The sequence below is a fragment of the Eumetopias jubatus genome, unplaced genomic scaffold (assembly GCF_037043125.1).
Source record: "Eumetopias jubatus isolate StellerSeaLion01/CBP00866 unplaced genomic scaffold, mEumJub1_p1.0 scaffold_4, whole genome shotgun sequence".
NCBI lineage: Eukaryota > Metazoa > Chordata > Mammalia > Carnivora > Otariidae > Eumetopias > Eumetopias jubatus.
The window spans coordinates 105,842,734-105,862,019 of NW_028274810.1; the positions used below are offsets into that span (position 1 = coordinate 105,842,734).

At 65.8% G+C, this 19,286-nt stretch overlaps 1 protein-coding gene across 1 annotated transcript in view; it reads right to left on the minus strand.

Moving 5' to 3' along the window:
* The window catches only part of PLCH2 (phospholipase C eta 2), a 62,830-nt gene that overhangs the window by 17,763 nt on the left and 25,781 nt on the right, over positions 1 to 19,286 (minus strand). The window contains exons 2-4 of the mRNA XM_088022644.1: positions 5,308 to 5,454; positions 3,116 to 3,358; positions 2,798 to 2,928 (exon numbers count right to left, since the gene is read on the minus strand). Coding sequence (XP_087878770.1) covers positions 2,798 to 2,928; positions 3,116 to 3,358; positions 5,308 to 5,454 — 521 coding nt within the window. The remainder of the gene's footprint in view (positions 1 to 2,797; positions 2,929 to 3,115; positions 3,359 to 5,307; positions 5,455 to 19,286) is intronic.

Genomic DNA, 19,286 nt, shown 5'->3' on the forward strand with positions numbered 1-19,286 from the left:
AGAGAGGACCTGGCCACTGTCTTTCTCTTGCAGACAGGGCAGCTCACACAACATCAGCAGGAACCCGTTGGGACCCCAGTGAGACCAGACTCCTTCATGAACCCACCACTCAGGGAACATCTACTGAAGTGTCAGACCCTGGGAACACCAAACAGCAAGGCCAGGGACAGACCCAGAGGACAAGGGACCCAGCAACTGCAGGCCGGGCTGCCCAGAGGAGCCTGAGGTGTCCTGGGGCCGTGGCAATCCCTGGGAATGGGCCAGAAAAGCCCCACAGGAGATGCTGTTCCAGACCCCGAGTGGTCTGGGCTCGTGGGCTAGGTTGGGGGTGAGCAGGACCTGCCTGGAAGTTGGACGGCACAGCAGGAATGGACATCAGATCAGCACCATGGACAGCAATACTCCCTGCTCTGTGCGCCATCTGGATAGTCTTTCCTCATGTGCTGACACAATCTGGGGTGACTAGGGGCTAGGTGCCAGGTCCCTGAGGCCTCCTCTGAACCAGGAGCATCACCAGGGAACCAGGTGACCACAGACACCCCCATGTCCCTGTGCCCAGTGAGAGAACTGCTCTGGGAAGGCTGATCTCTACCATCTGCTCCTAGCTTGGCACTGAGATGGGTACCCAGCAAGGCCCCCGAGCCTCACTCTAGGACCCCGGCATCTGTGCCAAGGCTGGGACAGGACCAGAGCCACATGTGCTGGGGCCCAGAAGACACCAGACAAAGACCACTTGTGTCTGGAGCTCGGTTTGAGGGCAGTCCTGGGTCTGAGAGCTGGCAGGACAGGGCAGGCGGGCAGCCCTCCCCAGGGCGTGGCTGGAGCTGGGCGGAGATGCCCATTGCATTGAGTGTCCAGCCCACGGGGTGATTTGGCCTCCCACCCAGTTCTGTGCGGGGCGGTACAGCCAGGAGTCCAGGCTGGGGTGGCTGCCTGGTCTCCATCCAGCTGCCAGCCCTCGGGGCGAATGAAAACATTTTATGAGGATGAGCCCCAAAAGCACAGCCCCAGAAGTGCCTCCTGAAGCAATCCGTTGGCCGCTCTTTGTGCAGACAGTGACTGCGGCCCGTGAAGGCACCCTCAGGTTGGAGCCACTCTGCTGGGTGTCCGAGGGCCATGCTGGGCCTAGCCTGCTCTCCGCTGTTATCTCAGACTTCATGAAACTATGTTCAAGGCACTCTTTACCCCCACAGATCTCGCCTTCGATCAGGCACTTCCAGGTGCTGGAAACAATCTTGAGATTTCTCGGCAACAAAATTGACCCTAATGATCAGAGCTGCTCTGCCTGGCGGGGAGTCAGCCTTCCTTCCCTGGGCTTCAGAGCGCTGGGAGGGTGGGACATGGAGATGGCCGGGGAGGCCCAGGCACTCGGGGTCTACCGTGGACATGGCTGCTTGGGTCTGGGGTCCACAGCTCTAGGCCAGCATCGACCCCCCACCCCTGCTGCTCACTTCCCTCCAGAGCCAGCCCAGAGCCCACCCCCTGCAGGCCCCAGGCTGCACGGTCTCCCCACTGCTCCGGGCTGCCTCAAGAGGATCTGGTCAGAGCCGGGACTCAGCCAAGCCAGGGGTGGGTCGCAGGGCTCCATGGGGAGCCCCTGTGCCCGAAGACTGCATGAGAGGCCCAGTGTCCCTACAGGAGCAGGTGGGCATGGGCTCCCCAGGGCTCCCAGCATGGAAGATGCACCCAGCACGGGTGCATCTCCAAGCCAGGACTTTGCACTGGACCATCAGGCCCTGGGAGCCTGCGTGCACTCGTGCCCCATTCTCTGAGGGTATGCTCCTCTTTTCCCACCTCAGAGGCCAGGCTGGACCCCGAGTTCTAAGCCAGCCTGTGGCCTGGCCCCTGCAGCTTCACCATTCTGGAAGAACCTCTTGCCCCAGAGCTGTCCTCGGAGGTAGGGTCGGCAGGGTACAGGTGGGGGGCTGATCTGCAGGCCTGAGCCATCTGCGCTCCTCACTGCCCAGGCAGGCTCTGTCCCCCTGGGGGCCTCCAGCAGGGGCCCTGTGAGCCCCCCAGTCCTTGGCCAGCAGCCCAAGGGCAGCCCACTCACCCCTTCATTCACGCACAGACCCCTGTGCCCTGAGCTGCAGGTTCCCCTGCTGTAGCCAGTGTGTCAGCACCTGTCTGTGCACAGTTCAGGTGAAGGCCCCGGGGCCTGGGGGAGCAGTGGACTGTGTGTGTGTGTGCACGCGAGAGAGCAAGAGTGAGGGAGCGAGGGAGCGAGGGAGTGAGGGAGAGTCATCTTTCCCGGCTGCGGCCTAGGAGCTGGGTTTGCCTGCCCATCAACCCCACAAAGCAGGACGCACCGAGACCACCTTTTCTCCCCACCACCCCAGCAGGGGTTCCGGAAGGAGAGAAACTAATTACGGACAATAAAGCCTGCCTCTCCGATGACAGACGCATTTTCATAACTCCTAACACCAGGCTGGCTGGAACCGGGAGGCTGCATGGGGCGGGGCTCCAGAACGGCTGCCTGCAGGACGGGCCAGTGGCCAGGCAGTCGGGGAGGACGAGGTAAGGGATTGCAGCCTGTTTTGGGCGGCTTCCCTCAGTGACCTGACACCTGCCCTGAGCGCCTAGCCCACCAGCGCTGGGAGGGCTCCCAGGAGCTGCTGCCACCGCGCCCCACATTTAAGCAACCACCCCTGGGCCAATGCAGGGTGCTGGGCGAGCTGCCCCCCAACCTACTGCAGGCCCCGCCGGGACTTCCTGCCGCCACAGCGGGACTGCCCCCCTGCAGACACACCTGCGGCCCCGCAGCCTGTGCTCAGGGCGCCACCTGCGCCCCCCTTACCTTGAACATCTGCTTCACCCTCTGCCGGGGCAGGTTCACATTCAGCTTGTGCAGCAGCTGCAGGACCTCGCCGATGCTCAGGCTCCCGTCCCCGTTCTTGTCAGCCTCGTCAAACGTCTGCTTCAGCCACTTTAGGGCCGAGTTAGGGACCAACACGGGTCCAGCAGGGCCAGCCGCACCCAGCCATTCCCCGCCACGGACAGGGAGGAGTGGAGGACCCCAGCCCAAGCACCCCTTCCCTGCTCCCCTTCCCCAGATGTGTGACCCGCCAGGTGGATAGTTCGCCCCTGAGGTCTGCCCCCCAAGACCAAGGATATTGGTCCCTCGTGCGCTGGCGGCGGGCCAGGCTGTCCTCGTCGCTGATGCCCGCCATGAGGTAGCGCAGGCCCGTGACCCAGGTGCGCGCCTCGTCCCCGCTGGGCGAGACCAGGTCCAGCGACTCTCGGTGGCTGCCATGGTAGATGCTGAAGCAGCAGTTGGGGTCGAAAATGCCATCGGGGTAGCGCTGGAAGATCTCGGACTGCCGCCCTTCGCTCACCTCTTGGATGGAGTCGATGGAGACTGCAGGGGGCAGGGCCCCGGTCACAGCCCGCCCCAGGCCCCCCACGGACCCCACCCACTGCAGCAGCTCAGCACAAAGGGACAGGAGAGGCGAGGCTGGGGGGAGCGGGGGAAGGGGTATTTCAAGGGACCCTCAAAAGTACAAACGTGCTCAGGCTGGGGAGCCCACCCCCTCCTGCCCTGCTCTGACCCTGAGGTCTGCTCCTCACTTCCTTTGGGTGTGAAAAGGCTCACACACTCTCCCAGAGGGAGGGGGCGGCTCCCCCTCGTTAGCAATCCCAGGTACGTGGCGCCTGTACCGAGCCCGCGGGGGCTGCAGAGCGGGGGAGCCCAGACAAGCCCCGGCCAGCTCGCGTCCCCACTCTGATGTCGGCCTGATCCTGGGCTGCCTCCCTAGTGAGCTCTGGCCTCAGCAGGTGGTGGGGCCAGGGGTGCCGCCGGGTCCAGCTCCGTGTGCACCAGCCCAGGTTCCACCAAGGATTTCATTACTGGACGCAGTGCCCGGAGCACCACAGAGCCTCCGTTCAAAATCTGAATTACGCCCAGTCGATGAGCTCAGGAAGGTGTCTTTAGGGCCTGTTCCCACACATGTGGCAGGGACTCTCACGACGTGCAGGGCACAGGTAGCCAGCGTCCCCTCTGGGGGCCAGGTGCCCGGGGCTGGGCCCCCAGCACTGCAGCCTCCATCCAGCTCGGACCGCCTCCCGTTACCACCGGCCCACCTCCTGCTGCTCAGCCCCGCGGGCTCTGTGCCCTTCTGGGGGTCATCCTATCCAGGGCAAAGACGGTGGGGCTGTCCCACCTGTGCAGTGAGGGGTGGGCTCACCCCTCTGTCCTCTGCTCCCACCCCTGAGCTCCCAGGCATGCAGCCCACCTACCTGGGGAGGGAGGCTGCCCACCTACCCTTCTCCAGCTCCCTGGGTGCATGCATGTGCCTGGCAGGGGTGGGGGGGCCCAGCCTGGGGGGCTGACAGGGAACAGCTGCCCCCATCCCTCCCTCCTGGGGATCCTCCAAGGCCAGAGTCAGCTCTAAACAGCCCACTCGTCCTTCCCCCCCTCCCCCGATCCTGGTCTGCTGGTCTCTGCCCTATTACCCCCCACTGAGGGGCCTCCAGGACCCCATCTACCTGTCCCCTCTCTCTCCATCCTCTCTGTTTTCTTCGGTGCTCAGCTGGACAAGAAGTTGCCCTATTAGGAGGTGATTGCCCACCTCATGTTCACACCTAGTACACAGGTGAACAGTGCCACGCACAAGGAGGAACCCCAAGTGAGCAGAGCGGCTTCACCTTCCTGGTCCCGGAGGGCAGTCTCAGCCCTCTCCTCAGGATGCCCTCCAGGGGCCTCTGCAACCCAGCTCTCTCCCAGGCCCCATGGCAGCGACAGTGCCCTTGGCAACTGCTAGGCTGAGGCCCGCTCCTGGCACCCCTGGGTCTCTCCTGGCCCGTGAGGATTCTAATGTGTCCCTTCCTGCCTCTCAGCCTGGTCCCTGCCATGCCCTGCTCAGAGATCAACCTTGCCTTTCCACCCCCTGCACAAACCCTCCCAGCTCCAGGCAGCCCTGCAGCCTCCATGCCCCAGGCTGCCTGAGCTAACCCCGGGCACTGAAGCCTGACGCTTGGTGTGCCCAGCTGGGGTCTTTCTGTTTCTAGGAAGTCTTGTCCCCCAGCCTGACTGAAGGTCCTTTGGCCCCTCAGCCCATCCCAGATCCAGCACAGGAAAGGGCACTCGGGCTCCAGAGCCCTTGAGGGCTCTGCCGGGCAGGAACAAGGCCAGGGCCCTGAAGGGCATGGGGCCCTAACCCCTCCCCCCTGGCGTCCAGAGGTCACCCATGCGCCAGGCCCAAAGCCCCCTGGAGACTTCCAGGGCTCAGGATCTTGCTGCCCCCCCGAGCTGCCCCACAGCTGCTCAGCCCCCACCCCCCGTGCCCCCTATAGGGCCTCCCCGCTCACTCTTGGCCTTCTCATTCTTGCGTGAGGGCCGCCAGCGGATGCAGGAGCGATGCTCGTCCAGGAAGTAGAAGCGGACGAGGCCCTTGGAGCTGCCACGGAGCTTCACCATCTGAGTCCCCGCCTGCATGGCGCTCATACATCTCTCCACTGGTCCACGGACGCGGCAGACAGACGACACAGAGACAGACAGGGGTGCCGTGAGTGCCAGGCCATCCTTACCCCCTACCCCCCACGTGCTTCAGGGCGCAGAGACCACCCACGCACCCACCTCCGGGCCCACGGGCCCCACCTGAGAGACAGGCTGCCCAGCCCGGCCGCTGCCTCCTTCCCCCACAGGCCTGGGCCAGATGCGGGCCCAGGCGGGACCTAGGTCCTCCGCGGCTTTGCTTTCCTTGGCTCCGGCCACCTGCCCCCCCCCCCCCGCCACCGCCAGCCCCAGGGACACCATGACCTGCCCCAAAGTCTATGACACCCTCTCAGGGGCTGCTGCATGGTGCGGCCTCCATGCCAGGCCCAGGGAGGTGCCTGGCGGGCAGCAAGCAGGCAGGGGGCTCTCCTGAGAGCCTGCACCCCCTTCTTGTGGCCTTCAGGAAAGCCACCCGCCTCCTCCATGCGGCAAGGGTGACTTGGCGCAGTCTACCCCTGGAGGCACACAGCGGGGCCCTGTGAGACCAAGACTTGTATGGGGGGGGACAGCACCCGACCACAGTTCCAGAACGCAGACCCTTCCCCCAGTGTCCCTTCCCCTCCTCTGTCTGCAGCCTATGTGTCTCCCAGGTCCCGGGGTCAGGGGGCTCCCAGCCAGGCCAGCAGCCCCCTGGGGCTGGAGAGAGGCCCAGGGGTGGGGTCATTCGTGGCCCCCTGCCCCAGCCCCCTCACACCTACTCACAGAAAGCCCAGGACTCAGAAGGTGCCATCTGCTAAAGCATCAAGTAATTAACCCGCACGAGACCCACCCAGTGAAGGACCCTCGAGTGGTGCTCTGGAGGCACCTGCCAGCCAGAGGAGCCCAGGCAGAGAGGACTCCCTGGAGGAAGCCAATCCCTGACGCTGCACTGCAGGGGGAGGGCCCATAGGGAGGCCGGGCTCCACAGGGGACGCCGGGAGGTGAGGACACAGGGGGGCGCTGCTGGTGTGCAGGGAGCAGAGCAGAGGGATGAGGCAGGACATGAGACGGGGCGGCCAGAGGCCCAGAACAGGTTCTAGAAGGTGGCACCTGGACCAGGCCCCGTCTCTCAGCTGGAGCAGAGACCCGGGGGGCACACAGCCCAAATGGGGCCTTCCATGGGCTAGCCCTGCCAAAACAGACACACAACCTTCCCGTCACAGCCGGGCAGGCCTTGACCCCCCACACCCGTGTCTCACGCCGGAGAGGGGCATTCTGCCCTCCTCTGAGGGCTGTCATGTCCTGCACCCACACGCTGCCTCCAGCCCAGCGGGGCTGAAGGTGTACTGCCCCTCCGAGTGCCAGGGACCCCTCAGCAAAAGCTTTAGAGCCACCTGAGTGCCCAGCCAGGGTCCCGCCCCCAGCCCCTCCCTGACCCTGCCCCCCCCCCCCGCCCCATCCTCCCCACCGCCTGCCTGGTGTGCAGCCTCCAGGCCCCAGCGCTGGGGGCGGGGTGGTCAGAGAGGCGGGCTGCGGGTGCTGCTGGGGTCCCATGACCCCCAGAGGGAAGGGGCAGGAGGTTACAGGTTTCCTTGGGAGGAAGGAGCCCCCAGAAGTAGCCCCCACCCTCCTAGCCCCAGGGGCTGTGGGGCTGGGCGGAGCTCCCGCCAAGGAGCACTAGGCCTGTCCTGGCCCCTCATGACCTGGCAGGACTGCCCCCTTACCTAGTGGGCCAAGCTGCCATGGCGGGGACAAGGCCACGCTCGCTCCGACCCAGAGGAGGGCCTCCGTCAGGCAGGCCACCGCTGCCCCGGTCCGGCTGGGGGCAGACGGCCAGGGGACTGACATGCTAAAGATGGCCAGGTGTGGCTCCCAGAGGCCGGGGCGGGCCGGTGTCCCCCACCCCACCTCAGCAGCAGGTCGGACGATGGCAGGTGTCACGGAGGCTTCCCGTGCCCCTTTCTCTCTTCTGCTTCTTCTTCCTCCTCCTGAGAGCCCTTCGAGGCCCCCACAGGCCTGCTGCCAGGAATCTCAGGCAGTGGCCCAACCCCCCCGCCACGGGCCTCTGTGGCCCCCAGGCCAGCCTGCCCACCCACCAGGGCCGCGAACGGGTCCCCAGAGAGGCAGCGTCCCCGAGTCTGAGGGGAGCCGCTGCACCTCTGCCTGCCCCGCCCATGCTCAGCCCAATCCCCTGTGCTAATCCAGCCTGGGTCCAGCCCAGCTGGCCAGAGGATTTAGGCCAAGGGGACTCCCAGCTGGAGGCCAGGAGGGCGCTGGTCAGGGGGCAGTGTCGACCAGGGCCGAGGCCACCAGCCCCCACGTCCTGGCTGAGCAGTGACAGCCAAGACAGAGGTGGTCACCCTAGGGACCCAACAGACACCTCAGGAAGGCCTGGGGTGACCGTCCTCAAGGGACCACCCACCATCACCCCACCATCCTCCCCATGCTGGACTCAAAGGCTGCTGCCCCTTCCCCATCCCGGCCTGAGCCCCGAGAGAAGCCCCTACCGCTAACCCCACATCCGTTGCACTTGCCAGGGGCTCAGAGGGGGTTCCCGCTGTCCCGGGGGGGAGGGGGGAGGGGGAACAGGAGCGCCCCTCTGTGGGCTGGAACCCAGAGCTGAGCTGGGCCCCTTTCTGCTGCACCTCCCAGCATGGAGGGAGGGTGTGCATCCCCGGGCCTGGGTCGAGCGCTCACGGTCCCTCACCCAGCTCCAGGCCCCTGGCTGTGCAGCCTCGGTCCCCAAGGACCAGCCCCAAGGTCTGACCTCTCTGGGCGGTGGCGGCCCACCGCCCTCGGTGCATTCATCATCGGGTCCTGCCCAGAGGCTGGGCTGGGCTGGGCCTCCTCATGACAGACCTGGCCTAAGGGAGGAGAGTCAGGCCCAGGGAAGACCCGCTCGCCCATCTGCCGACTGGACACAAGGCCCAGACAAGGACAGTCCTCAGGGTGGCTGACCACACTCCGGGCAGCTCTGGGGCAGGAGAGCCAGGCAAAGAGAACAGAGAGGGGAGCAGGCCAGCCTGGCAGACAGGTGGTGCGAGCCCCGAGGGGCAGAACCCCACCACAACTGGCTACAGTGAGGACTGGGGCCTGGCCCTGCCGCTAGGCCCATGAGCCCTAGCCTGCCTGTGCCCCCTGCCCCAGCACCACAAGAACAGCCCCGAGCCTTGCTGGGCTGTGCTGAGACAGGGACGGTCACCCTTCTGTCGCCAGCACAGAGGAGAGGAGCCAGGACCCGCGCCCCAGGGCTGGTCACAGGCAGCCGGGTCCAAGGTCAGAGAGGGTGGGAGGCCGCAGGCCATATGCGGAGACAGTGGTGGGCATCCCGGGCTGACCACAGAGAGCCAGGGCCCCACCTGACCAGAGCCGACATAACCGACTCAAAGCCAAATGCCAGAACCCAATTAAAAGCCTTTCCCAAAGCGGCGTTGACTCGGTCCCTTGCAGGAGGAGTGTTGTGTGGAATTAGATCAGGAAGCTGTTGGCCTCTGGAACGGGAAAAGGAGTGGGTCCCGGGCCTCCTCGGGAAGGGGGGGCTGCCGGAGCCCTGACAGCTTCTGCGTGGAGTCGGGCCCATCGGAGCGGGGCAGGGGGACCCTGACAAACCCCCAGGGAGCATCAGGACCAGAGTGGGGGCCAGGCCCCGGGTCCCCACTCCCCCCGCCTGCTTGTCCTGTGTTACTACCACACTCCGTCAGCTGCCCTCCCTGGCACTGGGCCATTCTCTGCTGCCTCAAAGCCTACAGCTCCTCAAAACCAGGCGACGCCCGATTGCACCTGCTCCTCTTTCCTCCCCTATGCTTGGTGCCACTCTGGGGCTGCTCTCACCTCCCGGCCCCCCAAAAGCTCCCTAAGCCAGCCACACCTGCCATTCTCAGGTCATGCCCTTGGGCTCTCAGCCACTAGCTGATCAGTGGTCTCCTGCCATCAGCCAGGGGGACTCAGGTGCCCCAACCTGTCTGGGTAGGGGACGCAGTTGGGGGCACAGACTGAGTGGGCCCAGCCCCTGCCCCCCACACTCCCTTAGTCCTCCTCAGCCAACCTAGGTCGTGGTCCTCCACTGACCGGGGGGAGGAGGAAGGTCCTGTTAACCCAGCCTGATGCAGGGCTCTGAGCGAAGGCCCTCTGCTGCCTGGAGGCCCTGGTAACCCCTTCCCGAGACTCCATGAAGCAGGTGGACACAGATCTGTGGCCCCCATGCAGGGCCAGGGTGCTCCAGGGCCTTAGGACACTGTGGGGGAGCTCCCAGCTCTGAGGGTGCCCATGTTACCCCACAGTGCAGCTAAGCATGCCAGGTATGTGCAAAGGCCAGGCCCTGGGTGACTGCCAGGCTGGGCTTGAACCCAAGACAAGCCCGGAACCCCAGTGGCTCAGCCCCCCTAACCAGGAGGCGAGGCTCCTCCCTTCCTACCCTCCCCATGGGGGCTGGGCCCCAGCTCTCAAAAGGAAGGGACACCAGCACCCAGGAGAACCAAGCACAGGGCAGGGGGGCCACACCAGCCCCCAAGTCCACATGTGGTCCCCAAGCCAACCCGCACTGCTCCCTCGGGGTCACCTGAGAAAACCCCCACCCCAGGGCTGCCCGGGAGCAGACCCAGGCCCACACCCAGAGGGACAAGAGCCCAGCCGCCCCAACGAGGGGGCCACAGAGAGGCCCTGGGCTGGACTCACTCCACCTTCACCTGGTACACCCCCCACCACCCACCCCCACTTACACCCTGGCTGCCTGTGAGCACCAGCCACCCTGAGTACCCCGACCCCAACCATGGTCCACACCCTCAGTCAGTCCCAGCCGCCAGCCGCCCCCCAGGGCCGGCAGATGTGGCCTCCGGGCCCTCGAGCCAGCGTACATCTGTCTGACAGGTGCAGGCCGGGGCAGCCCTGGCCAGGAAGGGGCAGGAGGGCTCCCTCGGGCCTGCCCCGCACACCCCTCTGCTGGTTCTCAGGCCTGGGAGCTGAGCTATTCCTCCCAGGATCCTCACGGCTGCCTTGCGGCTGCCTGATAACACCACACAGGCCGATCTGCACGTTCCCAACCCGCCAGGGCCCTCTGGGACCGGCCCCCATTGGACACTCAAATGTGGGCGAGCCCAGGCTGGGCCACCAAGCCCGCCCCCAGGAGGTGACAGGAGTTGGGGCCTGGCACGGCCATCCCGCCCTCCGGGGCCTGGCCACTACCAGGCAGCCCTAGAGGAGCCTGATGCAGGGGTGTGCCCAGCACAGAGGGAGGAGTAGGCAGAGCACCCCCCAGGGGGCTCCAGCCCACAGTGACGCCCCAGGCCACAGCGGCCCGTGGCAGAACCACTGAGCCGGACGGCCCGCCCTGGGCAGTTGCCGGGAAGCAGAGTCTGAGGGCGGCCCCTGGGGCTCCGTGCCTCAGTTTCCCCGTCTGTCAGACTATCCCCTCAGCCCCTCACTCCTTTCTTCCTCCAGTGGCTCTAGGACCCCGGCCACAGCTGCTCCAAGGGGGCAGCGTCCTTGCCGGCAGAAGCCGGGCAGCACCGGCTTTTGCTTTGACCACGGACACTGACCCTGTCCTCATACGGGAGAGGCCGCAGGAGACCAGGGGAGGTGAGCAGCTCCACCTCTTTCAATTTACTCTTCCAACAAAACCCGCAAGTGACGCCTGAAGGCTTCCCTGCGGGAGCACACACACACACACGGGCAGACTACGGAGGTGCTGCAGGCCCCCTCCCACAAGGGTGTGCAGGCACAGACCCCGGCCCTTGCTCACTTGCCCCCTCCCTGAGCAAACGCACACAGGGCCCGGGGCGTGGGGCGCACGCCTCCCACCTCCCTGAGCCCCCGGCCAGCCCCTCTCCTCTCCAGCACTTCTTTGCCTTTTTGAAGGCTCTTCAAGCAAGCCCCTCTCGTGTCCACATTACTCAGAATGGGCAGCAACAGCGGGACATATGGCCGGACCCCCACCAGAGCCTCCACAGCCCTCCATGGGGTCCTCAGCCGCCCCCGTCTGTCACCCTAAGCTACATCTCTGCTCTCTGTTGGGGCGGGCTCCGCATGCAGTAGGTGCTCAGACTGCGCTTGGCGGGAGAAGAGGAAGAGGTCAGCGAGCCCCAGCTGCTGCACCGGGCTCCCGCGCGCACCCACGGGGTATCGGCCCGGCCCCTGGCCAGCGCTGCCGGAGGGAGGGACAGGCCCACACACATATGGCGGAGATTATTTAAACGTCTGAGAAGCAGCTCGTGCCCCCCTCCCCCTGCGCGTCTGGGCGCCTCCTCCCAACTATTTTTATTTTATCAGGGAGTGTGAGTCGGCTCCCTCAAGCCCCCCCCACCCCCAGGCAGGACTCCAGGGTGACTGTGCCCAGTGCCCAGGGGCATGGAGCCAGTGCCAGCCCGAGGGTGTGCATGAGGGCAGGGTCCCCTGGGGGCTGGTCAGCCAGGCTGGCGAGGCCCAGGGCGGGCCCCAGACAAGCCTGGAGGAGGGCTAGGGGCTGGGGGCAGGGGAGAAGCAGAGGATGGAGGTCCATGCTAGACACCCCACCTGCCAGGACGTGTCTGCTTCCTCCCGCAACACCCTCCCCGTGGGGCAGGCGGCTCAGCCTTCCAGCAAGAGCCTGAGAGTTTTGTGGGCAGGGGGCCCAGCCCCACGGCATCACCCAGCTCAGAAGCAAGGAGGGCCAGAGGGAGTCCTGGGGGGACACCAGTCAGACGTTGCTCTGCCCCATTGGGCTGCTTCCGGCCTACCCACCCTTTCCCGGCCCGTGCACTCAGACCCCAGGGAGCCAGGGCAGCAAGCATGCGGGGGGGGGGGGGGCGGGGACGTGCTCCGATGGCCCCCATGCCCCGTCCGCCATGCTGAGTGACCAGCCCCAGGCCTGCACCTTCCACAGAAGCCCCTGGAAGCTCGTGCTTCTGGGCAGGGGACAGCAGTAGCTGGGCGCATTCCTAGCTGGTGACAACAGCTCCTGCTGGGACCAGGCCTGAGGGAAGGCCCCCGGGAACTTTCTGAGAGTCACCTGACAGTGTGACGGACAAGCCGTCCACAGACGGTCCAGGCTCCTGCAGCAGTGGGCACCGTGGACAAGATGGTGTCCAGTGCCCAGCGCCCTCCCGCTAGAGAAGCCCCTTCCCATGCACTGGGCCACCACACTGTCACGAAGGCCGCTGAACACCGTGAGAACCCGGGGTCTTCAGCACGGTGGGGTCCCAACACCCTGATTTCCTCTGCCTGCCCATGGGAGCCCAGGGCCTGCTCATACCAGCCTCACTGAGGGTCTCTCCCGGAGTGGCTCCCGGCCCTGCCCCCGCCCGTCTTGGCAGCCCCCAGCTCAGCCACAGTGGTGGCATTATTCACATGGGACAGTCGTGTGGGGAGAGGACTCTATTAATAGCCTGTCTGCAGCATCCTGCCCTGGGTCGTGTGTTCTGGGGGATCCTGTGCCAGGCCCCAGCCCTCAGCTCCCGTGCACTGGCTCGGCGGAGGGTGGGAGGGGGCATCCGGCCATCACACACCCACCTCGGCCTGGGCTCCCCGGAAGCAGGCACCCAGCTTTGTGGGCTCTGTGTGAGGGATTGACCCCCAGGGAGCCCCCGGCAGTGGCCGGGGAAGCAGAGACAGACTCCCAGCGGCTCTGGGGGTGGGGGCATGTTCCTGAAAAGTCACCAGATGGAACCGGGCCTGCCTGCTGGGAAGAGAGGAAGCTCCTGCAGGTTGAGGGAGGGGTCCCCCCTGCACTGGCCAACCGGCCCTGTCCCCACCCCACACCCACCCGGGCCTGCGCGGGAGGCTGGCGGCAGCTGGCTGGACGGCCACCGCAGAGCGGGCACAGAGCCACGGAGCCGACAGGAAACAGAAGGCTGAGCCCATGGACTCATCCCCGGGCCCCGCCGCTCCTCCTGGCCAGGGCGGCTTCCTCGAGAGCCCAGGGGCCTCGGGCGCCTTGGGGACTGTCCGGAAGCAGCTGGGCTCTCCCAGCTTGGCTTCCTGCGGTCCCCTCTATCTTGGCAGGACCCCTAAACTGCTCCCCTGCATGGGCTGGGCCAGTGCCCCTGCGGGGCCGGGTGGCGCCCTCCCTGAGCGTCACCCTGACTCCCCTCGGTGTTGCCCCCCCACATGCCCGCCGCTGACCTGGGGGGGAGCCCAGGAGTGGCCGCCTGCGCCTGGCCCACAGTCAGCTCCACCCACGGCTTGAACGACAGGGGAGTTTCCAAAGGGTCCGGGGCCTGCCTGGGCCAGGGTGACCTCCCCTCCATGTGGAACCGAGACCTCCGGGACGCACATGGCCTCTGAGAGCAGCTTCCCGCTCTCAGTAACTGACCATCCGGCACACGAGCCCCATCCTGCAGTCCCCCAGGGCTGGCTGCCCCTGGCTGGTATGGAGGCCCACTGGGGGACTGCCCAAGTGGGCAGCTTCCTCCCCCTCCAAGCTCCTCTCCAAGAGCCAGAGAAAACACGTCCTGTCCTGGAAAGGGTGTCTGTCTCCCTGCCCGGGGGGCCCCGCGCCCACCGGCCTTTCCCACACAGGGAGCCCATCCAGCCGGCAGAAGCCCACGTCTGCTGGAAGCAAAGTCCCAGGAAGAAAAAGACACTGCTGATTACTCATCCTTCCTTGGTGCCTCTACTCCCGACAGCCCTCACGGAGTGTGGAGCTGGCCTCTGCACCGAGAGGGCCCTCTGCCTCCCCGTCACGCATGCCCCGCCCCAGGAGAGGGGCACTTCCTCACAGGGCCCATCCACTGGCTTTCCAGGAGAAGGTGCCAAGAGCATGGAAACCATGCCATCAGCTCATTAGCTGTACAGATGGAGGGCCGGACCCAAGACTCTAGCCCATCTGCTCCGTCCTCAGCTGCATGTTTGAGACTGTTCTCTCCCGGGGGGCAGGCGGGGGAGCACACTCACCCCAGCAGACAAGGGCCACGCCACACGTCTCCCCCTCCCAGACAGTGGGGGCATGAAGGGTGGGCTCACATCTGCTCCTGCAGCTGCCACCCCACTCCCCTCCCAAGACCAGGGCCCTTCCCTTGATGGCTGCATACCCGGGGTGTGTCGGGCCTCCCTGGACCCTGGGAGCAGCCAGTCTCCACTCCGCTAGCAGGGAGGCATCCTGCATCCTGTGGTTCTGACCAAGGCTGGCTGCTGATTCCCCCGAACTCTCTGCAGGCCAGGTAGGCAAGAATGTGCTGGACCAGCCTCTTCCCAGGGACCACCCACCATGGGAGCCCTGCCCCACACAGGCACGGGGGCTGTGGTCATCGGGTGGGTATACCTGCGAGTGCCCCAAGCACACAGCCCAGCCAGGAGTTTCTGCAGCACCGGCCCCATCTCCACCTGGCACCCTGTCCTCCATTCATAGAGGGCATCCCAGGGAGGGAGGGAAGGTGTGGAGGGGACAGGCATTCCCGAGGCATCCACACAGACAGGACACACTCTGCCCACAGCCACCCTACGAAGGCAACTCCATGCTGTCCCTCTCTTGCACAAGAGACTCAGAGAGGGTTGGTGCCTTGCCTGTGGTCCCACAGCTCACCGAAGGCACCTGCGGGGGACTCATCCTCAGTCTAGCCGGCAGTGATGTCCCTGCTCCCACACATTCTCTCCAAGGCCACACAGTCCCTCCCCTGTGTCCACACCAATCAGAGGGCGGGACAAACTGGGTCCAGAACAACCTGGATCCAGACAGATAGCCAGAAGGCAAGCTATACCCCCCTTGGGGGTCTCAGCCCTTAAGCAGAAAGTTCTTGCGCGTCTGGCCGCGGTCACTCCTGCTAGAGCTGTGGCTCTGGCCCCTTCCCTCTCCGCTTCTCCCCTCTCCTGGCCTGGAGTAAGTGCTGTCCTGGGGCAGACTGACACCCTGTCCCTGAGAGGCGCTGCCCCATCTGCTCCCTGCAAGGACAGGCCCTGACCCCGTGCAGCCAAGCTCCTTGGTGCTGGGCAGCCCTGGGCAGCCTCGGAGGACTCCTGCCACCCCTGTTGATCTCTGCCGTCTGCCCAGGGTAGTGCCCAGGCCCCCAGGTCAGGACAGAGTGACAGATCTGAGCAAGAACTCTCCCACGGGGGCGCCAGGGCTGGAACCCGGAGGGCTCGGGAAACCAGGGCAGGCCCCTCCGGGAAAGGCTGCTGCTGCCCTGTCCGTGGTGCTGACGAGGCTCGGGGCCACCCGCGTTGCCCTGGATGAACGGGGCGGGAGGGGGCTGGACCAGGCGACCCACAGGTCAGGCCACCCCAGATCTGACCCCCCCCACGCTGAGGCTGGCATCCCATGGGGGAGGACAGAGGTCAGGAGACTGTCAGCTCCCCCGGGGCATCTCCCCCCGCCCACCGGGGTTGTCTCCACTTTTTGCGGAGATGCCAGCACAGTGGGGGATGGTGTGGGGGACAGGGGGCTGTGCAGGTGTTGCGGGAATGGGACTGTCCCAGAGACCCCTGGGGGGGATCCAGCCCTGCCCTCGTGGGCTCAGTGGGTCACTGATGGGCAGTCACAGCCTCCTTCCTGGACCCCCTCTGCTCGCTCTTACCTTCGTCCCGGCTGAGCCCACCGGGGTCCCCCGGCTCTTCCATGGCCCACAGGTACCACCTCCACCGATACCGGCGGGGCCCAAGGGGGCGCGGGCGGTATGCTGGCCCCGCGTGTCCCTGCGCCTGAGCGCGCGCCCATGGCTGATCACCGAGCGCTCAGCCCGCCGCCGCTGCTGGGACTGCCCCTCCCGCCGGAGCCCCGCCCTCTTAACCCTTCACAGCCCAGCCCCGCGGTGGGCAGGGGAGGAAGTGTGCGCTGGGGTGGGGTGGGGTGGGGGGTCTCAGCTGGCTCAGAGGCTGGGGGTGGGGGTAGGGGCGGGGCACACCTGCTCCTCCAGCAGTGGCTCTGGAGGCCACCCTCAGCTGCTCTGACCTCCCTCCCTCCAGGTCAGCCTTCCTACCAGAGGAGGAAGTGACAGGCCGGGCAGGAGGAGCGGGGGCTCCTTGGGGCTCCCTGAGCTGCCGCCACCCCAGGGTGTGACTGCCTCCTGCCAGGCCAGGCCCCCGGTGTGGAGCAGAGTGAGACACAGGAACTGTCACCACAACCAGCTGGATCCTGCCCAGGGAAGGCCACAGGGCTGCTGCCCAGCTCCCCTGAAGGGGCAGCCTTTCTGCCTTTGCTGCCACTGGTGGAACCCTAGCCCTTGGGTCGAAGGGGCCACTGCCTGGGCTCTGGGGATCTGCCCTCGTGAACTTGACACTGTGACTCTCATGTCCACATGAGTCAGGTGTTCACTGGGCACAGTCGGGATCCCTGGCCTGTGGCCACTGGGCTGGCACAGACCCCAAAGGGAGAGGCCAGAGAGCAAAGGATGGAGGGGCCAGTCCAGCACCCCCGCACCTGGGCTTTGCAAGTCCCCTCACACAGTCCCCCCGGGGAAAGGCCCAGCAGCCCCAGAGTCTCAGAAGAGGGGAAACTAAGGCAGGGACAGACAGGAAGAAAGGAGAGGAGACAGAAGAGAGAGTGGGTGATGGAGAGGAGCACGCAGACGCAGGGTCCCTGGAGAGGGGCCAGCTTCCCGGAGTGGACGGAAGGAGGTTCTGGTTCAAGTTCAGGTTCTGATGAATAATCCAACGCATGGCCAGCCCCACCCCCACGCAGCCTCGAGCTGATTTCCCTCAAGGAGCAGGGAGGGCGGGTGATTACCGGCGGTGATTAAAAGCCGCCTGCCGCACATGTTAATTTGCTTAAGATTCTCATCTCCTAAATCTCCTTTCTGGGCATTTAAGCAAAATTCTATCTTTGAGAGCATTTGGCCTGGCTGGCAGAGGGTGGGGACGCACGTCTGGAAGAAGGGCTTGCCAGGCCCCCAGGAGTCTCATTTTCTTCTCCTTTGAAGACGGCGACAGTCAGATGGTGGGTAAGCGAGCCTGGGGCCCCTGCCTGAGCCCTTCTCTCTTGGAGTAGGGGTTGGGGTGGAGAGCTCATGCGCTGGAGCCTCAATCCTGACCGACCCCCCGCCCAGGGCCCTACTCCTCCTGCCAGGCGCACTGTCCTGAGCTGCCCCAGCCCACCACAGCTCCCCGCTCCCTGCCTCCCTGCCCCCTGCCGGTGCCCACTCCCTGCCTGGGGCCCAGGGGTCCTGCAGAGGCCTTTGCTCCTGCCCGGGTTGCAAAGGCTGGGCTTCCTCAGCCCTAGGGACGGAGCCCAGGCCTAGATGCCCAGCACAGGGGGCCTGCATGTCAAAGCACCCCAGGGGGTCACCCTCCCACCCCCACTCCCTGGAACTGGGTCCACGCCTTCCAGATCTCTAACGCTGGGCAGGGGCGACTGTGAGGCTGGATCTGGCTGTGAGCTCCAGCTGCCTCCATCCTTTGGTTCCCAAACATTGCCAGGAGAAGGCCAGACTGTGCCCCAACATATGGGCGCCAGCCTGGACAGTGGGCCCGGAGCCCCGGGTTCCCAGCCAGGCCTGTAAGCGGGCAAAGCTCGCCCCCCCTCGTGCCTCGGTTCTTCATCTGTGCCAGGATCACGGAACTGGGCTCCACCGCGGGCAGCCACTCACAGTCCACTCTTGACAGCTACAGCTGCATCGGGGTTAGCCGAGCCCTCCCCGTCCCCAGTGTTGAGCCTCGCCACCCAGAGCTGACCCTGGGGGTCCGACTCCACGTTCCGTACGAGTTCCGTGAGCGTGTACCACGCTGTGCACCTAGACCTTTCAGCACGCCCATTGAGCTCTGCCTCCACTGGGGGGGGACAGAACCCTGGCCCCCATACCCACCCCTGCCAACGCCCTGCCCCGAAGCCTGCTCACCACCGCGAGTCCCACGGTTCCCTTGAAAGGGTGTGACGCGGCCCCTCTCCCAGTCATCTTGCAGGGAAACACCTCTGACTTCCCGGAGACACCTTGTGGGCAGCCCCTGTGATGGGAAGAGTGCGTTGACCGAGGCCCCGAGCGGGCCAGGGCGCGTGGGGACCCCCAAAGGCTGTGTGCGCATGCGCACGGCCTGTGTCGGGACAGAGGATGGCTGGTGGGGACCCAGAAACTGAGGGGCAGAGGCGTGGAGCATGGCCGAGGCACGGGCAGAGCCAAGGCAAAGGGAGTGCTGCCCTGGCCACTCGCTGGCTGCCCCCATCCCGGGATGGCCTGCAGCCCATTCATCGAGCCCCCGAGCCCCCGAGTCCCCCACCCGCCACGGGCAACACCCGGGGAAGTCCTACTCTGTCCCGCCTCTGTGTGGTCCATGGGAATTCACTGCCCTTCTGGCCTTAGTGTCCCTGTCTGGAACCAAGGGAGGGCCAGCAGTTCTGGGGGCCTCCAATGGAGGCCATGGAGAAAGGTCTGGAGGGCAGAAAAGGGGCAGGGGCACTAGGTGGGGGCACAGGTGGGGCCAGGTCTCTGGTACCAAAGATCCCAGTGCAATGTCCCCTTTGGCGGCCGCCCCGCGGTGTGAGGAGGGCCCAGGGGCAATGACTTGCTCTTCTGACCTGGGGCAGCGACCACTCTGCCTCACAGCCTCCAGGAACCAGAGGTCACGAGCAATCGCCTCCCCACAGGTGGAGTGGAGCAGATTTGCAGCTGCAGAAACCCCCACAGGGCACCTTGGATTTGGTCTGCCGACTTCCGTCCTCCCTAAATCCCCAAGGAAACGCTTCCCCCGCGACCTGCTGCAGGCAAGCTGCAGCCCCAGCGTCCGGCGGGCCCTGCTGAGAGCCCACCAGCACTGGGGGGGGGGGTGGCCCAGGGGCACAGTGGGGGCCTCAGCAGGTCCTCCACACTGCTCCTCAGAACGCCCGAGTCCAACAGGCCCCCAGAGGCCGCCCGGTCCAACCTCTTTGCTTTTCAGATAGGGAAACTGAGGCACAGGGGTCTTGCCTGGGGCTCATAGCCAAGCAGAGGCAGGGCCCTGATCCCAGGAGTGAGTTCCAGAGGGGGCATCTGGGAAGACG